The sequence below is a fragment of the Elgaria multicarinata genome, chromosome 10 (genome assembly GCF_023053635.1).
Source record: "Elgaria multicarinata webbii isolate HBS135686 ecotype San Diego chromosome 10, rElgMul1.1.pri, whole genome shotgun sequence".
NCBI lineage: Eukaryota > Metazoa > Chordata > Lepidosauria > Squamata > Anguidae > Elgaria > Elgaria multicarinata.
This window is the reverse complement of record NC_086180.1, coordinates 46257032-46278537: the sequence shown is the minus strand read 5'-3', so window position 1 is coordinate 46278537 and position 21506 is coordinate 46257032. Positions and strand designations below refer to the sequence as shown.

Below are 21506 nucleotides of genomic sequence, written 5' to 3'. Positions count from 1 at the left end.
AACAGAACAACTTGAATTTATTTAAAATTCTTCTCAAAATGCAAAGTGTTTAGTTTTTTTTAAAAAAAAAACATTCAAAACATCAAAATATTTCTAATTTAAAAAGAAACCTTGTTAGGAATAAAGACAATTTACATACTGTTGAGATGGGAAGGAGTGGGGAAATGGTAAATTAGGTGCAATATTAAGGCCAGCATTTCTAAATTCATTCAATATTTAGGAAGTATGGAGAATAAGCAAGTTTACTTTAATGTAACCATGTAAGAATGAATTAGTAGATTTTGCCATTGTTACATGATTAATGCATTTATTAAGGTGTACTTTAAAGAAAACTACATTTTTTCCCTTCCTACTAAAATCGTTTTTAATTTAGGGGAAGCTTCTATTTGGAGTAGAGATACTGAATCAATAAATCAAAGTACTCAATATGAATTCTGTACCTGGAAGAAGGACTTAAAAAAAACCAGGGTCACTTTGATTTAGCATCTTTTCTTTTCTTTCTTTTTTTAAAAACCAAGATGTTAAAAGATATCAGTTGCATAGGAATTTAAATATAAGGCCAGGCAGGAAACTAGGCGTAACAAGAATCATTAAAAGAGCACTATGGCATCAAGACATAGTATTTCCATCTGAATTGCAATCTAATTTTTTTTAAAAAAAAAATCACAGTATCTTCTAGTACTACAAACAGTGACTGTCAAACTGTCTTATTAATTTTCATACTAAAAACCAATACTAAAGTTTGGTAGCAGTAGAAAACTAAAAACTCATTGTTTAAACCTGATAAGTGTGTCAGCACCACAGTGCTAGGGTACGTACCTGATGTTAAAGATTCTACCTTCTGTAAATAATGTAAAAGTTACAGTTTGCAAGTAAAGTGTAAGATCACTCATTACTGCATGCCAACAGTGGTATGCAGGATTACATGGTGTTTCATTCTTCAGTGCAAAGATCCCTCCCTGCAGAATCTTCACTTACTGAACAAGAAACACAATTATCAATGAAAATACAATAGGAGCCTCCTCTATTAGTGTGCTATTGCATAAGACAGAAGGGTAGATCCTAAAACCAATAATGTCTATTATTACTAACTCACAGCCATTTATGTTATGAAAGTAACCTGAAGACTTCCAAATATTCTTTTGCATGTATTAAATATAAAACATAAGTATCTAACAAATCATCTCTTGACATTTCAAGTAGATTAATGTTGTGAAACTATTCCTTGCTAATTCATTTTTGAGCTAGTAAAATGCACTTCAGATCTTAATTTTAATATCATACAAGTAGCTTACTTCCTAGAATGTTATATAGTAGTGTTGGGGGTCAAGGGGAGAGGAAGGTGTTAAAAAACTACATTAGCTGAGGAAAGCTGAACCAACATTTTAACAGGAAAAAAGTGCATAAAACATTGTAATACTAAAGATGTATCAACTTCAGGCCAAAATGTTTTCTGGAACCTAAGCAATATTATTTTACAAATTATCTTACATGGTATGAATCACCCACAGATTACTGTTATCTCATGTTGACATCATTTTGATTTGTATATATTTGAAGGAGGTGGAGGGGAGGAATCATTGAAGAATTGTCCAGTACTCTTCAGCCAATTAATGGCATAACTGCAGCTCTTTTTATAAACATTTGAACAAGATGAGGAGTGGATTCTTTTTTTCATTTTACACTTTTTGTTGGTGTTTCAGATTCTGTAGATTGCCTCCCATCAGTCCAAGCTTCCCTTGTACTCTTCAGTGCTAGTGTTTTTTGTTGGTCAACCACAACATAATCAACTCGTTCATCAGCCACACTGCTACCTGAACCACTGCTCTTTTTCTATAAAAGAAATGAAGGAAAGAATAAGTATAAGATAGGCTAATATAAATCCATGGGTTCAATGGAACTTATTTCCAGATATGTGGGTATTGGGTGGTATAGAAATCATTTAATTTCTATACCGCCCAATAGCTGAAGATCTCTGGGCAGTTCACAAAAATTTAAACTACAACGTACAGCATAAAATATAAAATATGGAAGTTTAAACCACAATATAAAAGTACAACCAGGATACAATCTAGTAAAATAGGTTTAAAACAGCAGAGCTAAAAGACCAGGACGCTAAAATACTGGGAAAATAAAAAGCTCTTTACCTGGAGCTAAAAGGAGTACACTGTAGGTGCTAGGCAAACATTCCTAGGAAGCTAATTCCACAGCCGGGCTGCCACAGAAGAAAAAGCTGTCCTCCTGGTAGCCACCTGCCTCACTTCCTTTGGCAGGGGCTCAGGTAGAAGGACCCCTGAAGATGATCTTAGGGTCTAGGCAGGTACATATGGGGGAGGTGATCCTTTAAATAACCTGGCCTCAAGCTGATTGCAGTCTAAGCTTTGCATAATGAAGTGATGTGGCTTTTTATGGCTTTTAAACTGACTTATTTGTTGAATCAGTCTTTAACCACTGGGTGCTGTTCGTTTCTTTGTTTTAGTGTTGTAATTGATTTCTGTTTTAATTATAATTTTTATTTATATTGTATTTTATTGTTGGCTGCCTTGAGTACTATATGCAGTAGAAAGATGGGATATTAAATACATATATGCATACAAGATGGAAAGTACGTTGGAAGAAGGCAGGTGATAGTTAAGATTCTATAGTTCTCTATTTTGTTGATGCCATAGATTACTGGCTCCAAGATTTAACTAGTAGATTAACGAGATAAAGCTTTAAGTGATTCATTGGCAAGAGCCGAATTTAATCAGAAAAGTTCAGAGTAAAGGGCATTTAGCTCTTGAGATTATTTTAGTTATATGTTGCAATAATGAGGAATGAAAAAGAAAATATTAACAGTAGACATTTCCCTAATTAGTGTTAGCTTTATTTTTACTACATTGTAAGTTTGTTAAGGTAAACTGCAATCTCAAAAAACAAACATATGTTGAAGCTAATAATAATACTTAGGACATGGTCCAGTCTAAAGCAAGGAGAGTAACTTAAGAAGAGTCATGTTGTATCAGACCATGGTGCTATATAAATAATAATAATAATAATAATAATAATAATAATAATAATAATAATAATAATACTCATGGGAAGGCCGCAAGCAGAACATGAGAGCAACAGCCTATGGATGGATCCTCAGGTGGCATAACACAGCCCTGCTTTACCCCTTCTGCACAGCACAAACACCATACCGGGCCAGTACAGGGAACTGCATCAGGAAGATGTTCCTTAAACAAGCTGAGGTGAAAGGGATGTATGGGAGTTGTACAAAGGCCTCCTATTCCCCAGAACAGCCTGGTATGCCGAGTGCCCATAAGCATATGCTGGAAGGAGGCAGGAGAACAGAGCTCTGTTATGTCAGATGGAAGGGGTGGGAAAACCTCTGGACATTGCTGGACTCCAACTCCCAAAAGCACCAAGCCAGCAAGGCCAATGGTTAGGGATGATGAGAGTTGGAGGGCCACAGGGGGCGGGATCCAATGGAGCCCTTGTATGAGTGGCCTCTCAACCTGGTGCACGCATGGCTGGCCTTGCTGGGGGGCGGCACATGCACAAGCCCTACCACTAGAAGCTGCAATGTAGCATTTACAGGGGCAAGCCCTGAAATTCGCATTTCCAGTCATTTCGGGGCTTGCCTCCGGAAGCACTACATTATGGCAGCCAGCAGCATGTGCCCTGGTACAGGCACCATTGGATCCTGCCCAGGGTTACCACCATGCCATATGTAGTTTCCTCCAAGTATGGGATATCTACTCATATGAGTTTGGACTGAATCCATCATGGTTTATAACACATACAAATACAGTCATGGAATTTTCATTCTAATTAACAACTGAAAAGAGGTCATCCAGCCATCCAATATTTATTTATTTAAAAAACACGAGGAGGATAAAACATACACACAGATATTAATCTAAGTTATGTATGTTTTATTAAGCCTCAGTATCCTGAACACATAAACAGAGTAGTACTGGCTACAATCCAGATTCCCAAAGACAAAGGACTCTCATTGCTAGCTACTGAGGGTGATCTCCTCAAGCATTTTGTCTCCGTGGGCATCCAAAGCTGCACCAGGGGTTCATTCCTACTCAGTTTTGTTTACCTTGCGAGGTGGGGTAGTTTTCCCAGAATCTAAATCCAGATCCAAATACTCCACTTGTTTATCACCTTTAGGTTTTACCATCGGGCTGCTTCCTCCATCAAGACTGCTGCTGCCAAACAAACCCTAAAATTGTAAGAGGACTAGTTAAAAGTCAGCAATAGCAACAGCTTTAATATAATAATGTCATTCTGAACATTGTATTAGAAACAGATTTAGACAGAGATCTCACTTTGTAACACACCTTTAAAGAGCCAACAATATTTTAAAGCCAGCATTGCCTTTAATTAACAACAAGGTAATTGACAATAGCACGGCAGTCGAGGACACAAAGATCAACATCAAATTTGGTATGTGTTTTCATAAGTATTTTCCTGGCAACAAACAAACAAAAGCACATTCGGTGGGAACAAGATAGAGGTTTATAAAAGCATGCATGGCATGGAGAAAGTGAATAGGGATATGTTTTTCTCCCTCTCTTGTAATACTAGAAGCTGAAGGGTGGGAAATTCAGGACACACAAAAACAAGTACTTTGTCAAACCATGGGATTCACTGATTCAAATTGTGGTGATGGCCACCAATGTAGAAAGATTTAAAAGGCGAGTAGACAATTTGAAGGCTCAATGGTTATTAGTCATGATAACAATATGCTAGTTCCAGAATCAAAGGCAGTCTGCCTACGTGCAACAGTTGCTGGGGAACAACAGTGGTGGAGAGCCAATACCCTCATGCTCTGCCTGTGGACCATGGGTGACCTGTGGACCATGGGTGACCAAGGTCCATGACCATAGGCCATGGGTGAGGAAATTGTGGTTCTCCAAATGTGAGGCTACAAATCCCGTCAGCTCCAGCCACCATGACCAATGGTCCGAGATGGTGAGAGCAGTAGTCCAGCAACACAGCTTTTCCATCCCTGCCACGCACATCTGGGTAGCTATCTATGGAGAACACAATGCTGGACTACACAGGCCTCTAAGAAAGCACAGCTGGTTTTATGCTTAAATAAAGAAAATATAAAGAGTGCAACACAGATACACAAGGCGTATGCAACATGTACCTCATTATTTCCAAGAGCAGTATCCTATAGTGTTGCTATGGTTCTGCTATTTCTGTTGCGCCAACAGGATCCACTGTTAGCACAACAGGAAGCTCGCACCTGCTAAAGCAACCCCGGAAACGAGTGGCAACACTTGTTTGCAAAACAGGACAGGTGACCTGAAAGCTCCCCCGACCTGCCCAATTTCCAGAAATCAACATATCAGTTCATTTACATTTGCTTAAGGATTCTATAGTTTCCTGTTGTGCTTGATTATTTATTTTTATTTATTAATTATTGAATTTATATCCCACCTTTTTTCCTCCAAGGAACCCAAGGCAGTGTACATAATCCTCCTCCTCTCCATTTTATCCTCACAACAACAACCCTGTGAGGTGGGTTGGGCTGAGAGTATGTGACTGGCCCAAAGTCACCCAGTGGGTTTCCATGGCTGAGTGGGGACTAGATCCTGGATCTCCTGACTCCCAGTCCAACACTTTAGCCACTACACCACACAGGCTCTCTTGTTGTGAATTTTGCTTGACTAAACTTAATGATTGTAGGAATAGGCTTGAAAATGTGATAACAAACAAATCAGTATGGCCATCACTGACTTGGTTCACACATAATACTAACCTATAGTTTATTGAATCCATGATTTGTTACCCTACTCAGGGTTTGTCTGGCAGACAATCAAACAAGCTAGCTGCGTCATCACATAGAATCATATGATTCATAGAATCATAGAATAGCAGAGTTGGAAGGGGCCCACAAGGCCATCGAGTCCAACCCCCTGCTCAATGCAAGAATCCACCCTAAAGCATCCCTGACAGATGGTTGTCCAGCTGCCTCTTGAAGGCCTCTAGTGTGGGAGAGCCCACAACCTCCCTAGGTAACTGATTCCATTGTCGTACTGCTCTAACAGTCAGGAAGTTTTTCCTGATGTCCAGCTGGAATCTGGCTTCCTTTAACTTGAGCCTGTTATTCCATGTCATGCACTCTGGGAGGATCGAGAAGAGATCCTGGCCCTCCTCTGTTTGACAACCTTTTAAGTATTTGAAGAGTGCTATCATGTCTCCCCTCAATCTTCTCTTCTCCAGGCTAAATATGCCCAGTTCTTTCAGTCTCTCTTCATAGGGCTTTGTTTCCAGACCCCTGATCATCCTGGTTGCCCTCCTCTGAACATGCTCCAGCTTGTCTGCATCCTTCTTGAATTGTGGAGCCCAGAACTGGACGCAATACTCTAGATGAGGCCTAACCAGGGCCGAATAGAGAGGAACCAGTACCTCACGTGATTTGGAAGCTATACTTCTATTAATGCAGCCCAAAATAGCATTTGCCTTTCTTGCAGCCATATCGGACTGTTGGCTCATATTCAGCTTGCCGTCTACAACAATTCCAAGATCCTTCTCGTTTGTAGTATTGCTGAGCCAAGTATCCCCCATCTTGTAACTGTGCATTTGGTTTCTATTTCCTAAATGTAGAACTTGGCATTTATCCCTATTAAATTTCATCCTGTTGTTTTCAGCCCAGCACTCCAGCCTATCAAGATCACTTTGAAGTTTGTTTCTGTCTTCCAGGGTATTAGCTATCCCACCCAATTTTGTGTCATCTGCAAATATGATAAGCGTTCCCTGCACCTCCTCGTCCAAATCATTAATAAAAATGTTGAAGAGCACTGGGCCCAGGACTGAGCCCTGCGGTACCCCACTCGTTGCCTCTCCCCAGTTTGAGAAGCTTCCATTGATAAGTACTCTTTGAGTCCGATTCTGTAGCCAACTGTGAATCCACCTAATAGTTGTTCCATCTAGCCCACTTTTAGCTAGTTTGTTAATCAGAATATCATGGGGCACTTTGTCAAAAGCTTTGCTGAAGTCAAGATATATGACATCCACAGTCCACAAGGGAAGTTATCCTATCAAAAAATTAGATCAAATTAGTCTGACAGGATTTGTTCCTGACAAATCCATGTTGGCTTCTAGTAATCACTGCATTGATTTCAAGGTGTTTACAGATTGACTTCTTTATAATCTGCTCCAGAATTTTCCCAGGGATGGATGTCAGACTGACTGGTCTGTAGTTCCCAGGTTCTTCCTTTTTGCCCTTTTTGAAGATAGGAACAACGTTAGCCCTCCTCCAGTCGTCCGGCACCTCACCCGTCTTCCATGATTTTGCAAAGATAATAGACAAAGGTTCTGAGAGTTCTTCCGCTAGCTCCTTCATTACTCTAGGATGCAGTTCATCGGGCCCTGGAGATTTGAACTCATTCAAGGAAATTAGGTGTTCTTTGACCATTTGTTTATCAATCTCAAACTGTAATCCTGCCCCCTCAACTTCTGCTTCACTTTTTCCAGGGGGGTCATAGACCCGCTTTTGGGAGAAGACTGAGGCAAAGTAGGAATTGAGCACTTCAGCCTTTTCTTTGTCATCTGTTATCAATTTGCCATCTTCATTAAGCAGTTGAACCACCATTTCTTTCCTCTGTCTTTTACTACTCACGTATCTGAAGAAAGCCTTTTTATTGCTTTTAGCATCCCTCGCTAATCTCAGCTTATTCTGAGCTTTAGCCTTCCTGACGCCATTTCGGCACTTCTGCGCCACTTGTCTGTACTCTTCTTTTGTAGCCTGGCCTTCCTTCCACTTCCTATATGTATCCCTTTTTGTTTTCAGGTCATCTCTAAGCTTTTTGTGGAGCCACATTGGTTTCCTCTGTTGTCTTCTATCTTTTCTCCTTGTTGGAATTGTTTGTAACTGTGCCTTTAAAATTTCCTTTTTTAAATACTCCCACCCATCCTGCACTCCTTTTCTCATTAGGCTCATTTGCCATGGGACCTTACTTATCATAGTTCTGAGTTTATTAAAATCAGCTTTCCTAAAATCTAGAGTACGTGTATAGCTACACTCAACTTTTGTCTCCTTCATAATCAAGAATTCAAGTATGACATGGTCACTTTCCCCCAGAGTTCCCGTAACTGCCACTTTATCCACTAAGTCATCCCTATTGGTCAATATCAAGTCAAGGATTGCTGATCCTCTAGTTCCTACCTCCACTTTCTGTAGGAGAAAGTTATCACCCGCACATGTCAGGAATTTCTTGGAAGGGCCGCTTTTAATGATTTTAAACAGTTCAGCTGGGATACTGTCTTCTCCTGCTGCCTTGTTATTAGCAATGCTTCTTAAGGCCCATTCAACCTCACTCTTCAGGATGTCTGGCTCTAACTCACTGACCACACCGTCTGAGCTATCCCCGATATTATTATCCTTCCTATACAGATCTTCCGTATATTCTTGCCACCTTTTCTTGATCTCTTCTGTTTCTGTTAGGTCCTTGCCATCTTTGTTTTCTTAAGCCTTGTTTGTTTTCTTAATCCTCGGGTTGTTTGTTTCCCTCTTTTTTTGCCTGCTCCCTCCCTGTATCCCAAATGCTTTCGTGGCAAATAGAGCGGCTAGCTCTTTTTTTTTTTTTACTCCTATACTGGTGGAACAACCAATAAACAGCCCACAGTTCTGGGTTCACATATAACAACAATCCATGATTTAAAAAACCCATGACTTGTTAATGAGGCTGGGGTCACATATCATGACAACCTAGAATTCAACATTATTGTTATGTGCAAACCAGGTCATTGTCGCACACTTTGAAAAATGTATGACAAGATTTTCAGAAGAAGAAGCAAAAGTATAGGAAAAAGAGTACTTAAGATGCAAAAGAACATACTGGATCATCACTGGACTGATTTGGATTCATGGGTACATAATTCTCTTCACTGTCATGAGAATCACTGCTTGAAGTTGTGCTATGAACTGAATCTGGTCGGGGAGACAAAGGAAACCTGGAGGAACTAAATTAAGAGAAATTCTTTTTAAAAAGTGAAGCTGGAGCAACACTGCATATGTTTAGTTAAGATATTTCCACCCCACCTTTCCTTACAAAAGTTCAAAATGGCTCACAAACAGGAACCATAAAATACAATAAAATCAAAACCATAATAACCAAACAGAGCAGAAGACCAAGAGAGAAAGAACAGTAAATACAGCAGCAATAAAATATCATAAAATGGCTCAAGAGAACAATATAGGTCTGGTGATAAATTCAGGCCTTTGAAATTTGGGGAGAGGCAGGGGGATCTAGAAACATTTTAACACCACAGGAGAAGGACAACAAGGAGGGGCCAACGTGGTTCTCCCTGGAGTGCAGCAACAAAAAAGGCGCTATCAAATATTTAGTATAATGAACCAATTTCTGCTATAGCTAAAACTGCAGGATAATACATTAAGACAGCCATCCTGTGTCCCCTAGACAGTATCTTTTGGAGGGGGGGGCACAAGATTGATTGTTTTGCTGCAGCAAGGAAACCATGCTCCTCACTCTTGTCGCCAGTGCGGAGAGAACTGTGCCAGCTACCTCTCTGCCCTGGATAAACTGGATATTGGGGAATGGGGGAGTTCCTGGGGGGAGGGGAGGGGTAGACTGGCTGCCTTATGCTGAATCCTATGGCCGCCCCAGCCTCCTCCCCTCCTCCTCCGAAGTGCTGCTGCTATAGACGAGTGCATTGGACACTTATCAGCCTCTGAGTTCAGAAGAAGCCAGCTACTGACATAAGATTGCTCAGTATGGCTCTAATCTTATACCTATTTACTCAGTTTTACTTCTGAGAAACACATGTACAGGATTGCACTAGGGCTTCAATCCTAAATACACTTACAAAGGAATAAGCCCCAATAAACATAGTGGGACTTACTTCTAAGTAAACTATATAGGATTATGCTACAAGCACAGCTTCTTGAGAGTAAGCCCCACTGATCTCAACATGGTGTGACTTACTTCTGTGTAAAGATTGGTTTAAAGATCAGATTGGGATGAAATGCCACTGTGCACATTTAAAGATTGATCTAAATTGTAATCCTACATGTCTACTCAGAGGCAAGCCCCAATTGAGTTCAGTGGGGCTTACTGCCAGGTAAGTGAGTATAAGATTGTTACCTGGGAGTAAGCCCCACTGAACTCAATTGGGGCTTACTTCTGAGTAGACATATATACAATTAACTCTTACACATTCACAATACCCAATAGGAAAATGAATATAGTATGAGTACAGAAGAAGTAAAGACTTACTCTCGTGTAAAACTTCTGGTGATGGGAGATCTAACTGGAGCTGGCAGTTCTTCCCATTCGGGTAAAGGTTTTATTTCTAGTGGTGCTGGTTTTACTATATAAAGAAGGAAACAAGATTGAAAAGTGAGATGCTGGAGATGGGAGGGGGCTGTAATTATTCAAAAGGAACTCTTAGAATAGCCCTGTAATTCTGTTTATTTTAGGTTGCCTGTGAGGAAATAATTTCACAATGGAAATGTATTTTTTTAAATTAGAGATGTCACTTAAGACCATGAGTTGGTTCCAGATTTAGGCTGCAATCCTACACACACTTAACTGAGAGGAAATCTCCTCAAACTCAATAGGGCTTACATGAGTAGTCATGTATAGGATTGCACTATTAGTCATACTTGGAGTAGGCCCATGGAAATCAATGGGGCTTAAGTTAATTATAACTTAACTACAATTGATTTCAATGGATCTACTCTAAGGTATGGAATCCACCCCATGTTTTTCTCTCTCAAACTAGACTTCTCATTTAAAATTAAACAACAGTTAATTATGGAGAGCTACTTCTATCTGAAAGTCCTAACAGCCAATCATTTCTAAAAGAATAATTAAAATATGTGTTTGTTCCATAAAAAGTTTCTAAATATCATTTTTAAGATCTTGACATCATAACGCACCAGTATCAAGGTCAGCCGATTTAGATTTACACATAAAACCAAACTGCTTCCTTTCTAGGACATAGGACAATTGAACTATATCCAACCTGTCACTCTCCAGATGTGTTGGACTACAACCGCCATAATCCCCACCCAGCACATTCTTGCTAGTGATGATGGGATTTGTAGTCAAACATATCTTGAGAGTGGTAAAGAGTGACTTAGGAAGGACAAAAAGGGTGGAATTTTGTACCGATGCATTTGTCCTCTGTTACAAATGCTGAGTGAAATAGTTTTCCGTGCCTTTCCACATATGTTAAAGTCAGAGGAGGTGAAATTTTGTCAACTGTCTTGATGGAGTGTGTATAACCAAGAGTTTTCTGTTCTAAGAAGCTGTGCTGGTTTTATGGGAAACCCTCCTGAGAAAAAGGAAGCAAATTTCTGCCAAATCCCTGATTCTTCAGCTAGATCTGTCATTTAGCATTGGAAGTGGTTTCAAGTTACAATACCTTAATTGCAGAGTTAGGTTATTAAGCACATGGGAAGCCAAGATGTAATTAATAAACCTAACAACCACACAGCATCGTCAAAACACTAACTAGGTTTCAGTACTATGTGATTAGATTTAGGAAAGCCTCGCAACAGTCCATATTAAAATTAATTGCATAACTGAGCAAATACCTATATCCTAACATTAACTAAAAAAATAAAGAAATCCATCAAAACGTTGACACCCACCATGCTAGGGGCTGAGGCAGTGTATCTGCAGGCAGCTGACTTACATATAAAAATTAGATTAGAACAATTTAAGAACTAAGTTTTTCATACATACTGGGTTGTATCCAATCTTAGATTAGACCCATTGAAATGAAGTTAGAATAAGTAGAGCTAAACATTGGATGCAACCCAGTATTTTTGTATGAGGTTTATTTTCAGCGCAATCCTTCCCCACGTATGTAGCAGCCTTCCCCAACCTGGTGCCTTCCAGATGTTTTGGACTACAACTCCCATCATCCCTGATCACTAGCCATGCTGAGTGATGGAAGTTATAATCCAAAACGTCTGGAGGCAACCTGACTAGGGAATGCTGGATAGGATTACAGCCTTAAGTACTGAAGACATTACTCATGTGGATAACAGGAGCCTCTCCTGCAAATGTCCAAATATAGCAGTTTCAGAGGACTGAACTATCCAAGAAGCTTTCATTGCCCCAAGGCACGGTGTTCAAAGCAGTCTGGAGTGACAGATCTTCCAAGGATGCCGATTTAAAAGCATTTTAAATCATTCACAATCATTCTAGATCAGTTGATGATCAAGAATAAAAATATTTTAAAATTACTTCGAAGCACTTTAAAAATGTCTAAGAAGACAAGTGAATCACTTACAAGCATAAATGTGTAAATGGATCCTGATGTGTGGTTTTTTAAAATGTAGCTGAATTTCACAGAAATTTTAAATACTCATTTATTTTAAATTAAAGTTAATAGAACATACATTTATATTAAGTTGGAGTCTTAAGATAGTAGTGGGACAGCTCAAAGAAAAAAACTATCCTTAAAGGCTGGCTTTTCCTGGGTCTTAAATAATTTTGTAAAACATAATTTAAATGTGTAGACTTGGTTATTTCTAGCTTAAAGTACACTACTAACGCTTTTATATAGATTGAACCCTGAGACATGTTTGGCTGCTGGTTGCAAAGTTCCCAAATTTGTCTGTGGAATCAGAAAAATAGCCAAGTGGATTTTACCATTATTATTCAATGGGATAAGCTACGACCCTAGAAGACACATGGTTTCCTTTGAAAGCGCAAAGGGAGGTTTCTTCTCAAATGACTGTTTAAAGATTCAGGTGCACTCTTGGGACTTGAACCTGGGTGCAACAAACCATGGTATATACATCTGTCTCTCAGTAAAAAAGCCAATAGTCTCTGGAGAACTTTCCCAAGCTTTGCTCTACATTTATCTCCACTCTAAGATCATGGAATGCCCATTAAAATTTATGAAATTCTACTTTTGCCCATTCTTAGGCACACGTGCAGTTCTAAGAAAGTATAAGTCATGGTCTCTGTACTGGAAGCCCTTTCTCCTACCCTTCTGCATGTGCTTAAACACACCAGTCGTCATTGCCATGCCACATATTCCATATTTTGGAGCAGGCAGAACTATATTGCCCTATCTCCAATTAAGCTCCACACAATTGCCTTAAAACAAGACAAAATAGCAATTCACAGGTTGATGATAGCTGCATTTGACAAGTAAAGAACTTTAGCAGATGTTTACTAAGAATACAAAAATGTATTTCATCCAAATGCCACTGAAATCAACAGACATTATAGACTATTTTGTAATTTGCTAATTTTTAAGTGGTAAAGTGATACGCTTCTGACATTATTAAAACCTCTATTTCATGTGACAACGGAGGATTCACCAGTCTGGGTCAACACTACAATGCTTATTGTGTAGAGTGATTTATTTATTTTAAAAGGACATATTCTAATATTTAAATTTTCCTATAAAGGTCAGTCTCTCTTGCTACATCCCAGTATCACAGGACCAATTACCTAAATTTTCAAGCTTTGCACATGAGGACATTAGTTAAAGTAATCTATAGGCAGGTAAAATAATTTGAAAACAAACAATTATACATATAGTTATGTACCGAGAGGAGCTAAGCTGGGTGGGTACCTGATGTTTCAGCAAGTTTTTTCTATACTTAGGGATGCAATTCCTTGAGCAGGAAATATTGTGGCAAGCAAGTAACGTGAGCGGACTTGATAACAGTAGCAATGACAACGTTTTACACGAATTTCACTTTTAGAAATGTTTTCACACAGAACCTCACAGAACATGCAGTGCTGTAGTACATACCCTTTCTTCTTGTAGTAAAGTCACCTATGGTTTGTGAATCTGTTCGCTCTAAACCATGTGGCTTAGGTCTTAAAATTTTAGGGCTCTGACCTGATTGGTAAAAAGAAGAGTCTTTCTTAATATAGGGCTTTTAAAAATTATAACTAGAAAAAAAAAACCCACGGAACTCTATAAGCCAGTTGCTGAGCCCCTTGCAGAAAGATGACATTTAGAAGCAAAAGCAAGCGACCGGCAAAAAGAGTTTTGCAGTGTAATGAAAGCTCATGCTATGATGTAAGCATAGTACTCAGAAGGCATGCATAAACCTTGCTTGAAGAAAGCAACATGGGTATAATGGAGAGACTGCCATCAACGAAGAAGACAAGGGGGTAATATTTAATGATGTCCCAGTGCTAGCGCTAATGAAGTTGCACTAGCATAAAGTGACACTTGTGCAATGTAGAGGAAAGTGGTAAATATCACCACTTTTTCCCATTACAAAAGATACGCTGTGCAAGCATTCATTTACACTAGCGCAACATTATTAGCAGTTGTGCTCGAGCACTACTCACTATTTCTTAAAACAGACTCACTAATTACAATATTGACAAGAGGAAGACTGCAGTGATTCCCGAAGTGGCTCAACTAGTGTGCCTTGAGAGGGGTTGAAGTGTGCCCTGAAAAATTAAGCCACAGTTTTAGATGCATCCACCACCCTTATGTCCATCAGAATGGGAGAGGCCTCATGTAGCATTGATCTTTGCAAATCTGTGGGCCGAGAAAAGGGATGCACCAGTATTCCCCAATGGAGCCTGAACTATAATTAGAGGGACCAATACTCAGAAAACCTGGAACCACCCTTGATTATTGGGCAAAGGACACCAAGAGGGAATACAAACTGGCCATATTAAATATTATCCTGCAGCTGTGAGAATAATGCCTGCCTACTGTTCCAGGAGCTAACTGAGAAAAATATTTTTGTGAACGCTTGCAATTTTAATCCAGAAAAATATGTGCCCCAGGTATTAAAAGTTGGGGTAACAATGAAGTACTGGATGAAAAGAATGAACATAAGATCTTCAAATTTAGGCTATGTAAAAACTTGTTTATGGAACACTTGTGTATTTTAATACTGTCACTTTCAAAATGTCTATGGACTGACTATCCTTATTTTTCTTCCTCTTCTTCCATTTATCTGAGGCAAAGTGTCTTTCCCTCCAACATTCAGAGGTACAGACTGAATTCATACCATTCCATCCTGCAGAGGTAGATCCATGTGGAATTGTGGTGAGTTCAGTCAGAATAGTAAGCGTCATATCTCTGCAGCTACCATTTGCATTTGGGGAGTCAAACCTATATTCAAGATGCTGGTTGTTGTTTTTTTACTTTGAAGGCCCTTCATGGCCTAGGACCGCTTCTCTCCATATGTGTCTAAATGAAGCTTGAAATCTTCTTTGGAAGCCCTTCTCCAAGTGCCCCCACCAAGTGGGGTGCAGTGGGTGGCTACGGGAGAGGGCCTTTTTGATAGTAGTACCCTGGCTATGGAAAGCTCTCCCCAAAGAGGCTTAGTCAGCACCTAATTTGATATGACTTCAGTGCCAGGTGAAGAACTTTTATTGTCTCAGATTAAACTGTCTTAACTTTAAGCTGTTTTTACTGTGTGACTTTCTTTAATGCTGTTTCTTACTTTTATTGCTGTATTTACTACTACTGCGTTTTATTTTATTTCTTGTGAGCTGCCTTGAGAACTCTATTTCAGGGTGACCTATAAATATTTGTAATAATTGAAGTATATTGCTGTAATACCACGTAGATCAATTCACTGTGCTGTATGAGATAGATGGTCCCATGAACAAAAAGACTATGATCACTTTCCAACGAAGTTGATCCCTAAGTACAACAAAAGTTGTTCCCTCCTATAGCAGCCAATGTGTTTGCAGTCTTCTGGACTACAGGCCATTTCCTTAGCATTCTAAGCTTAGAGCCACTTTAAGAAACACATCTTCTGGGAGAAAACAGCACAAAAATATATAGATTCTTGTGTGTGGTGATCAAGCATGCATTACTACTAGATGTATGTGCAGTGAAAGACATACGCTCAATGAACGGTGGTGGAAGTCCCTTGCAGGTGCAAGGCAAATCTGCATGCTTCGAGTACAGATATGTGTCATTCCTCTGTGGAATCCTTAACAGAGTGTTCCCTATCCAGCGTTAGTAGTGAAATAGAGCAACAGTGGGCATCAGTGAATGTTGCCCCAGACCAATGGATGGCTGCCACTATCTTATGTGGGAGAAAAAGTAAATGTGTGAATTCTGGGATACCACTGGTGTGGGTGAACCTGACCCTTATCTATGCTGACACTAGAAACATAACATTAACATACTCCAAACAAAACTGTTTGCAGATATGTAATGATAGGTTGGAAACATTTTTAATTTGCAATGCCTTAATTGAATTTAATCAGTAATACCTGTTTATTACTGTTAATACCCTTATCATAAGGGCAGGCTGGAATATACTGTTAGATCTCTGGGTAATTGGCACTAGATCAATAATAATTTCTGACTCAAAACTGTTTAACAATAGCAAAAAAAGGCATCCTCCCAAAAGTCACATGATTATAGAATCATAATCATATAAGTTGGGCACACCAACTTGGGTATCAATATATCACAAAATATCATTCAATGCCAGTGTAATGGTAACAGCACTGCAAGAAGATATTGGGGTATTAATGTTTAAAACCTGGGGACCAATGACCTGTTTTACAGTGCTTTCCTGTATGTGTCTACTCAGAAGCAAGCCCCATTGAATTCAATGGGACTTACTTACAGGTAAGTGTTCAGGATTAAAGAAACATGGCGCCTTTTAGTATATACATTCAATTTCATTTACCTACAAGTTATTTCGGAGTACAAAATCAACAATGGAATACTAATAAAAAAAATCACCAAAGCAGATCTAACTTCTAATCCACAAGACTCAGCATTGGTTTACAGAAGACACCCTGCCCTAATATTTATTACAGACATGTCATCCTGTACCTTTAAACACAATGTCCTGAAGACATTTGCAGGAACAAACCATTTGTTAGTTTTATTACATCAAAATTGATTTTAATCATAATCCAGAAAGTCAATGACACATTTCTCTTTGTCAGTCTTAATTTATAGTGATGCAATTTTTTTACCTATTGTCTTGTTTTAATTGCTGATTAATTATGTACCCTGTTGTTTAAATAAATAAATAAATAAAAATGAAAACAAAATAAAATAAATCTAGGGGAACTGATGACTTTTTATTCTTACAGCTAATTATAAACTTTTCTTTGAATCACTATCATTTCTTCTGTTCTGAAGGCACTAGTCATTCAAGTGGGAGGGAGATGAATTTAAGCTCAAGTAGTCTTACTGATCTGGGAGTTCCTTGCTAATATCCAAACACTGAGGGTTTAACCACTTTGATGGGAACTGCTAGTCTATTCAATTATAATAGTCTAAAAATTGTGAGCCATCTTTAAGGTCCCATTGTAGAGAGTAGAATATAAAAGTTAAATAAAATAAATAAACAACATCTTATTGATTACTGACTATTGGCTACTTTCACACAGAAACAACATCCTTTACTAGCCTCAGGTGTAAAATTTGGTTCCTCTAAGGCTGCAATTCTACACAAGCCTACCTGGGAAAAGTCTCATTGAAAGCAATGGGACTTAATTCTGAGTAGATACACATAGAATTGACTGTAAAAAATGTATTTGACTAAATGTACCATTTAGTCAAGAATTCATCCACTTCCCCAACTCTATAGAATTATATCATTCTACAGCTTCTCTTATTTAAATAAATATATAGACTAGGATTCTAACGTGAGGTAACTTAGGATGCAATCCTATGCAGGTTTACAACTTTTTCTGTCTCAACACGCACTGGATTACATCTTTAAGGAAGTTTACAGAATGAAGGTCCCTCTCCATTTGGGGCAATTCCCCCCTGCCCCAAACAGTCCTTCTGCCCTATCCCATATGGTTAAGGAACCTGAACTTCTAGAGGGACTTTTGGGGGGACACAGGTGGCCGGAGACAGGATGGGAAACTTTCCTTTCATGAATTTTCTTAACTTATCATAGGATTCAAGCCACAGACGTTTGAAGATTTGTTCTGTAACTCTAGGGCAGCCTTCCCAATGCAGTGCCCTCTAAATGTTTTGGACTGCAACCCTCACCAATCAAAGCTAGCATGTAGGTATTGTAGTCAAGGATGGTGGGAATTGTTCAAAACACCTGGAGAGAACCAGACTGGGGGAGGCTGTTGTAAGTGAGAATACCAGACAGCTATTACAAATCAAGCAAGTTAAAAGATTTTCAATGACACCTATAATTTACCACTGCGTATGAAATGCCATGCTATTATCTTGATAGGAACAAGCATATTAATAATAATAAAAAAGTGTGGCATCCTTGTTCTAATACAGCGCACAAGACAAGCCCCAACAGCTTTGGAAGTATTTCTGTTCTTTGGCTCTTTAGGTAAAGTGGGATACATTTATATGGCATGCCAAGAGCTGCCTCTTCTCCACTAGTTCTTTTCATGAGCGCAGAGCTCTTATCAAACTTTTTAACATAATTCACAATCATTTCCTGTGTGCTAGAAAACGTGGGAATTTCAGTTCCAGTTTGGAATACATTCCAATCTCTAGACATGGGTTTGTATTTGTATTTTTTGCCATCTGTTACTTTTCTGTACTGCTGGCCTGTATTGTAATGTTAGTCACTGCAGCCCTACCAACACAGCTCTACTGAAGAAAAAGGGTAACAACAACAATACGGAACAGCCTTCCCCAGCATAGTACCCTCCAGATCCATTAGCATACAACTCCCATCATTCCTAGCGAGCATGTCCAAGGACCATGATGTGATGGGAGTTGTAGTCCAACACGTACACAGGGTGCCAGGTTGGGGAAGGCTGATAGATTGCAATGGTGCTCAGCAATATAAGAAATCTTCATTTCAGACATCATCTTTCTGAGATCACACTCTACCCGTGAGCACAATTCTCTTCTTCTTTCTTTATTACCAAATCACAAGCCAATGAGAAGAATTTTTAGGCCACCTAACTAGCAGGATTTATATGACCGTTTCAAAAGATCAAAGGTCCTTTGATTTATACCAACATGACCCAGTGGCACAGGAGGAAGACAAGGATTTTCCCAAGTTGAATCCCAGTTTGCTAGCAATGCCGCTTCCCATGTACCATCACCAACACATGCAAGCTTTGAAAAGATTAGAGCAGCAAAAAGCGTAATTGCTAAAAACACATAATTCAATGCATAGTGCTATCAAAAACATTATTGAAATGACATTTATTTCTGATATGTATACAGAACATGCTTAAGTATTTGCTCTTTTTTTGGAATAAAAAAACCCCTCACTTATCTCTGTATTTCTAAACAATGGGTTGGATCCAGAGTTGTCCCACCATGAACAGAAGGGCTCCTTCCATTCACAAAGGGTGCCAGAATCCAGCAGAGGCTTCCTGCTAGAAGTAGGAGGTAGGTCAGCAATCTTCCCCAATTATGCCTTTCCCAAGCATCACCAGTGCCTCCTCCCACACAGTTCTGGGGAATCCCCCCAACCCTCTGGAGCTTTTTTTCCATGACTGCAGGAAGGAATCAGAGAAAATTGCTGTCCTGCCCCCTTTCTCCAGCCCAGCAGAATTCCACTGAGTGCAAGTCTGGATCCAACCCAATAAGTCTACAATGTGTTATGCTTCCCCATGCTGTTGGCTCATGCAATTTCCATAAGGACTTCCTTTCAAAGCTTTTTTTTAAAAGATATTCACTAGCTATTAGCTGGGAGAGGAAGGCAGATGACATCAAATGCATTATAACAGCAAATCATTTGGCATCCAAAAGAAACATGCACATACAAATGCCTAAATTTAAATAGACAGTGTAGACAACTAGACCAGCCTTCCCCAACCTGGTGCCCCTAATTGTGTTGGACAAGAACTCCCATCATTCAAGCCAACATAGTCCTACTACTGGCTGGGGCAGGTGGGAGTTGGAGAACAACACCTGGAGGGCACGACAGTCCGCTTTATACTGGCGGATCATAGATAATTCTAACGTGTATGGTCAAGAATGTAAAAGTGCCACCATTTAACTTTTGCTTAATCACTAACATTATTTGTTTAAGTGAATGCAATATTTACAGCAGTAGCATCTGCTAAAGTAACATTTATGGAATTCAAGAATCCTGGGTATCATAGACTCATATTGTCTGAAGATGTACATAATATTAATCTCTCTCTCTGGCTTGTATTCTGTACAACAGTAAGAACACAGTTTCGAACCCATTAACAATTATGAAAAATAGCAGCATGAACTTTGGATTCATTTTAAAAAAACTGTGTGACCACTATCTTAAGATACGTTGTGGTGGTGTAGTGCATGTGTGTGTATGCACATTTTTAAGGTAATTGTAAATTGTTCATTTTGCTGCCTTAATTTCTGACAGGATTTTATTCTGTAAGGGGGGGAAACAAGCTTAATAAATCTCACCAAACACTCAGCAGCTGGCAGCGTAGGCACACTCCTTACCTTTCCTGTCTGGCTTAAGGTTCCTATCTACAGGCGGTGGTTCACATTCTGCAACAGGGACTGGCCTTCTGGGAGGAGTCTTTGGACTAGACCTAAAGCCCATGTGTGCTGGTGGAGGCACTTGCATTCCAAACAGTGAAAAGTCAAAGGTACTAGGAGTCATAGGAACATAGTTCATTTCTTGGATAGGTTCAGTAAAACTGCTAGAATGTTGCCGTGGGGGAGAGTTTGGGTTCATGGGGACATAATTTTCATCCAATTCTTCACTTGAAACACTTCCCACAGTCAATAGGCTTTTGTTTTTCTAGAAGCAAACAAAAAAACGCAGGTTTTAAGAGCAAGAAATTAAATAGCATTTCAAACAGAGGACCACTGTTACCCCCCTCCCCAAACAGACGTAGCATGCATTTCTTTTTAAAGGAATCTGATCACTTCCAACACATGTGTGTGTTTCCCCTTGTTTAGCGATCCAGGCCCATCCTATCTCTGTGGGATGGAATGCCCCTATCCCATTGGACACTATGCCCAAACAGCCACATTATCCTTAGGGGCTCTACTTTCTCTCCCTCTGTTCTGTAACTCACTGCTAGACCTATACATATACATATACATATACATATACATATACATAGCCAGGTTGGTGATGTGATGGGAATCTGGCACCAGCCTATCCCCATTTTTATACTCAACCCCACCCCATGACTCATTTGTCTCCACCCAGCATCCCAGCTTGACATCCCATTATGAGAAACCATAAACTAGCTCACTTGTTATATTACAGCAGCCTTCCCCAATCTGGTGCCTTCCGGATGTGTTGGACTACACTTTTCATCATCCCCAGCCATAACCAATGGCTATACTAACTGGAGATGTTGAGAGTTGTAGTCCACCATATCTGGTGGGCACCAAGTTGGGGAAGGCTGTTATTAGAGGAAATCATTCTGTGGAAATCTTTTTCATATACTTTGCCCTTGTTCCATATCAGATAGATAGATAGAGAACAAATGTTTTGTGTCATTATGAGGCTAATGTTGAAAATCAAAATCATACTTACGAAGTGGTTATGAAAGCCTTCCAGTGAGCTTGATCTGTCATTCGGAAACGTTCGTGGAACAAAATAGCAGTCTTGAGAACCAATATCTAAAGAAAGGGGGAAGAAAGAACACATTGTT

At 39.4% G+C, this 21506-nt stretch overlaps 1 protein-coding gene across 4 annotated transcripts in view; it reads right to left on the bottom strand.

The window, feature by feature from the left end:
- Positions 1-21506, bottom strand: part of GAB1 (GRB2 associated binding protein 1) — a 99039-nt gene continuing 77533 nt past the window's right edge. For 2 of the 4 annotated variants that reach the window (XM_063136119.1, XM_063136120.1), the window contains 7 exons: positions 21389-21474; positions 20335-20638; positions 13756-13845; positions 10245-10338; positions 8847-8970; positions 4094-4216; positions 1-1833 (listed from right to left, as the gene is read on the bottom strand). In XM_063136119.1, the coding sequence (XP_062992189.1) occupies positions 1675-1833; positions 4094-4216; positions 8847-8970; positions 10245-10338; positions 13756-13845; positions 20335-20638; positions 21389-21474 (980 nt within the window). In that variant the 3' untranslated portion in view covers positions 1-1674. The remainder of the gene's footprint in view (positions 1834-4093; positions 4217-8846; positions 8971-10244; positions 10339-13755; positions 13846-20334; positions 20639-21388; positions 21475-21506) is intronic. The other 2 variants (XM_063136121.1, XM_063136122.1) reach the window with 1 other exon arrangement.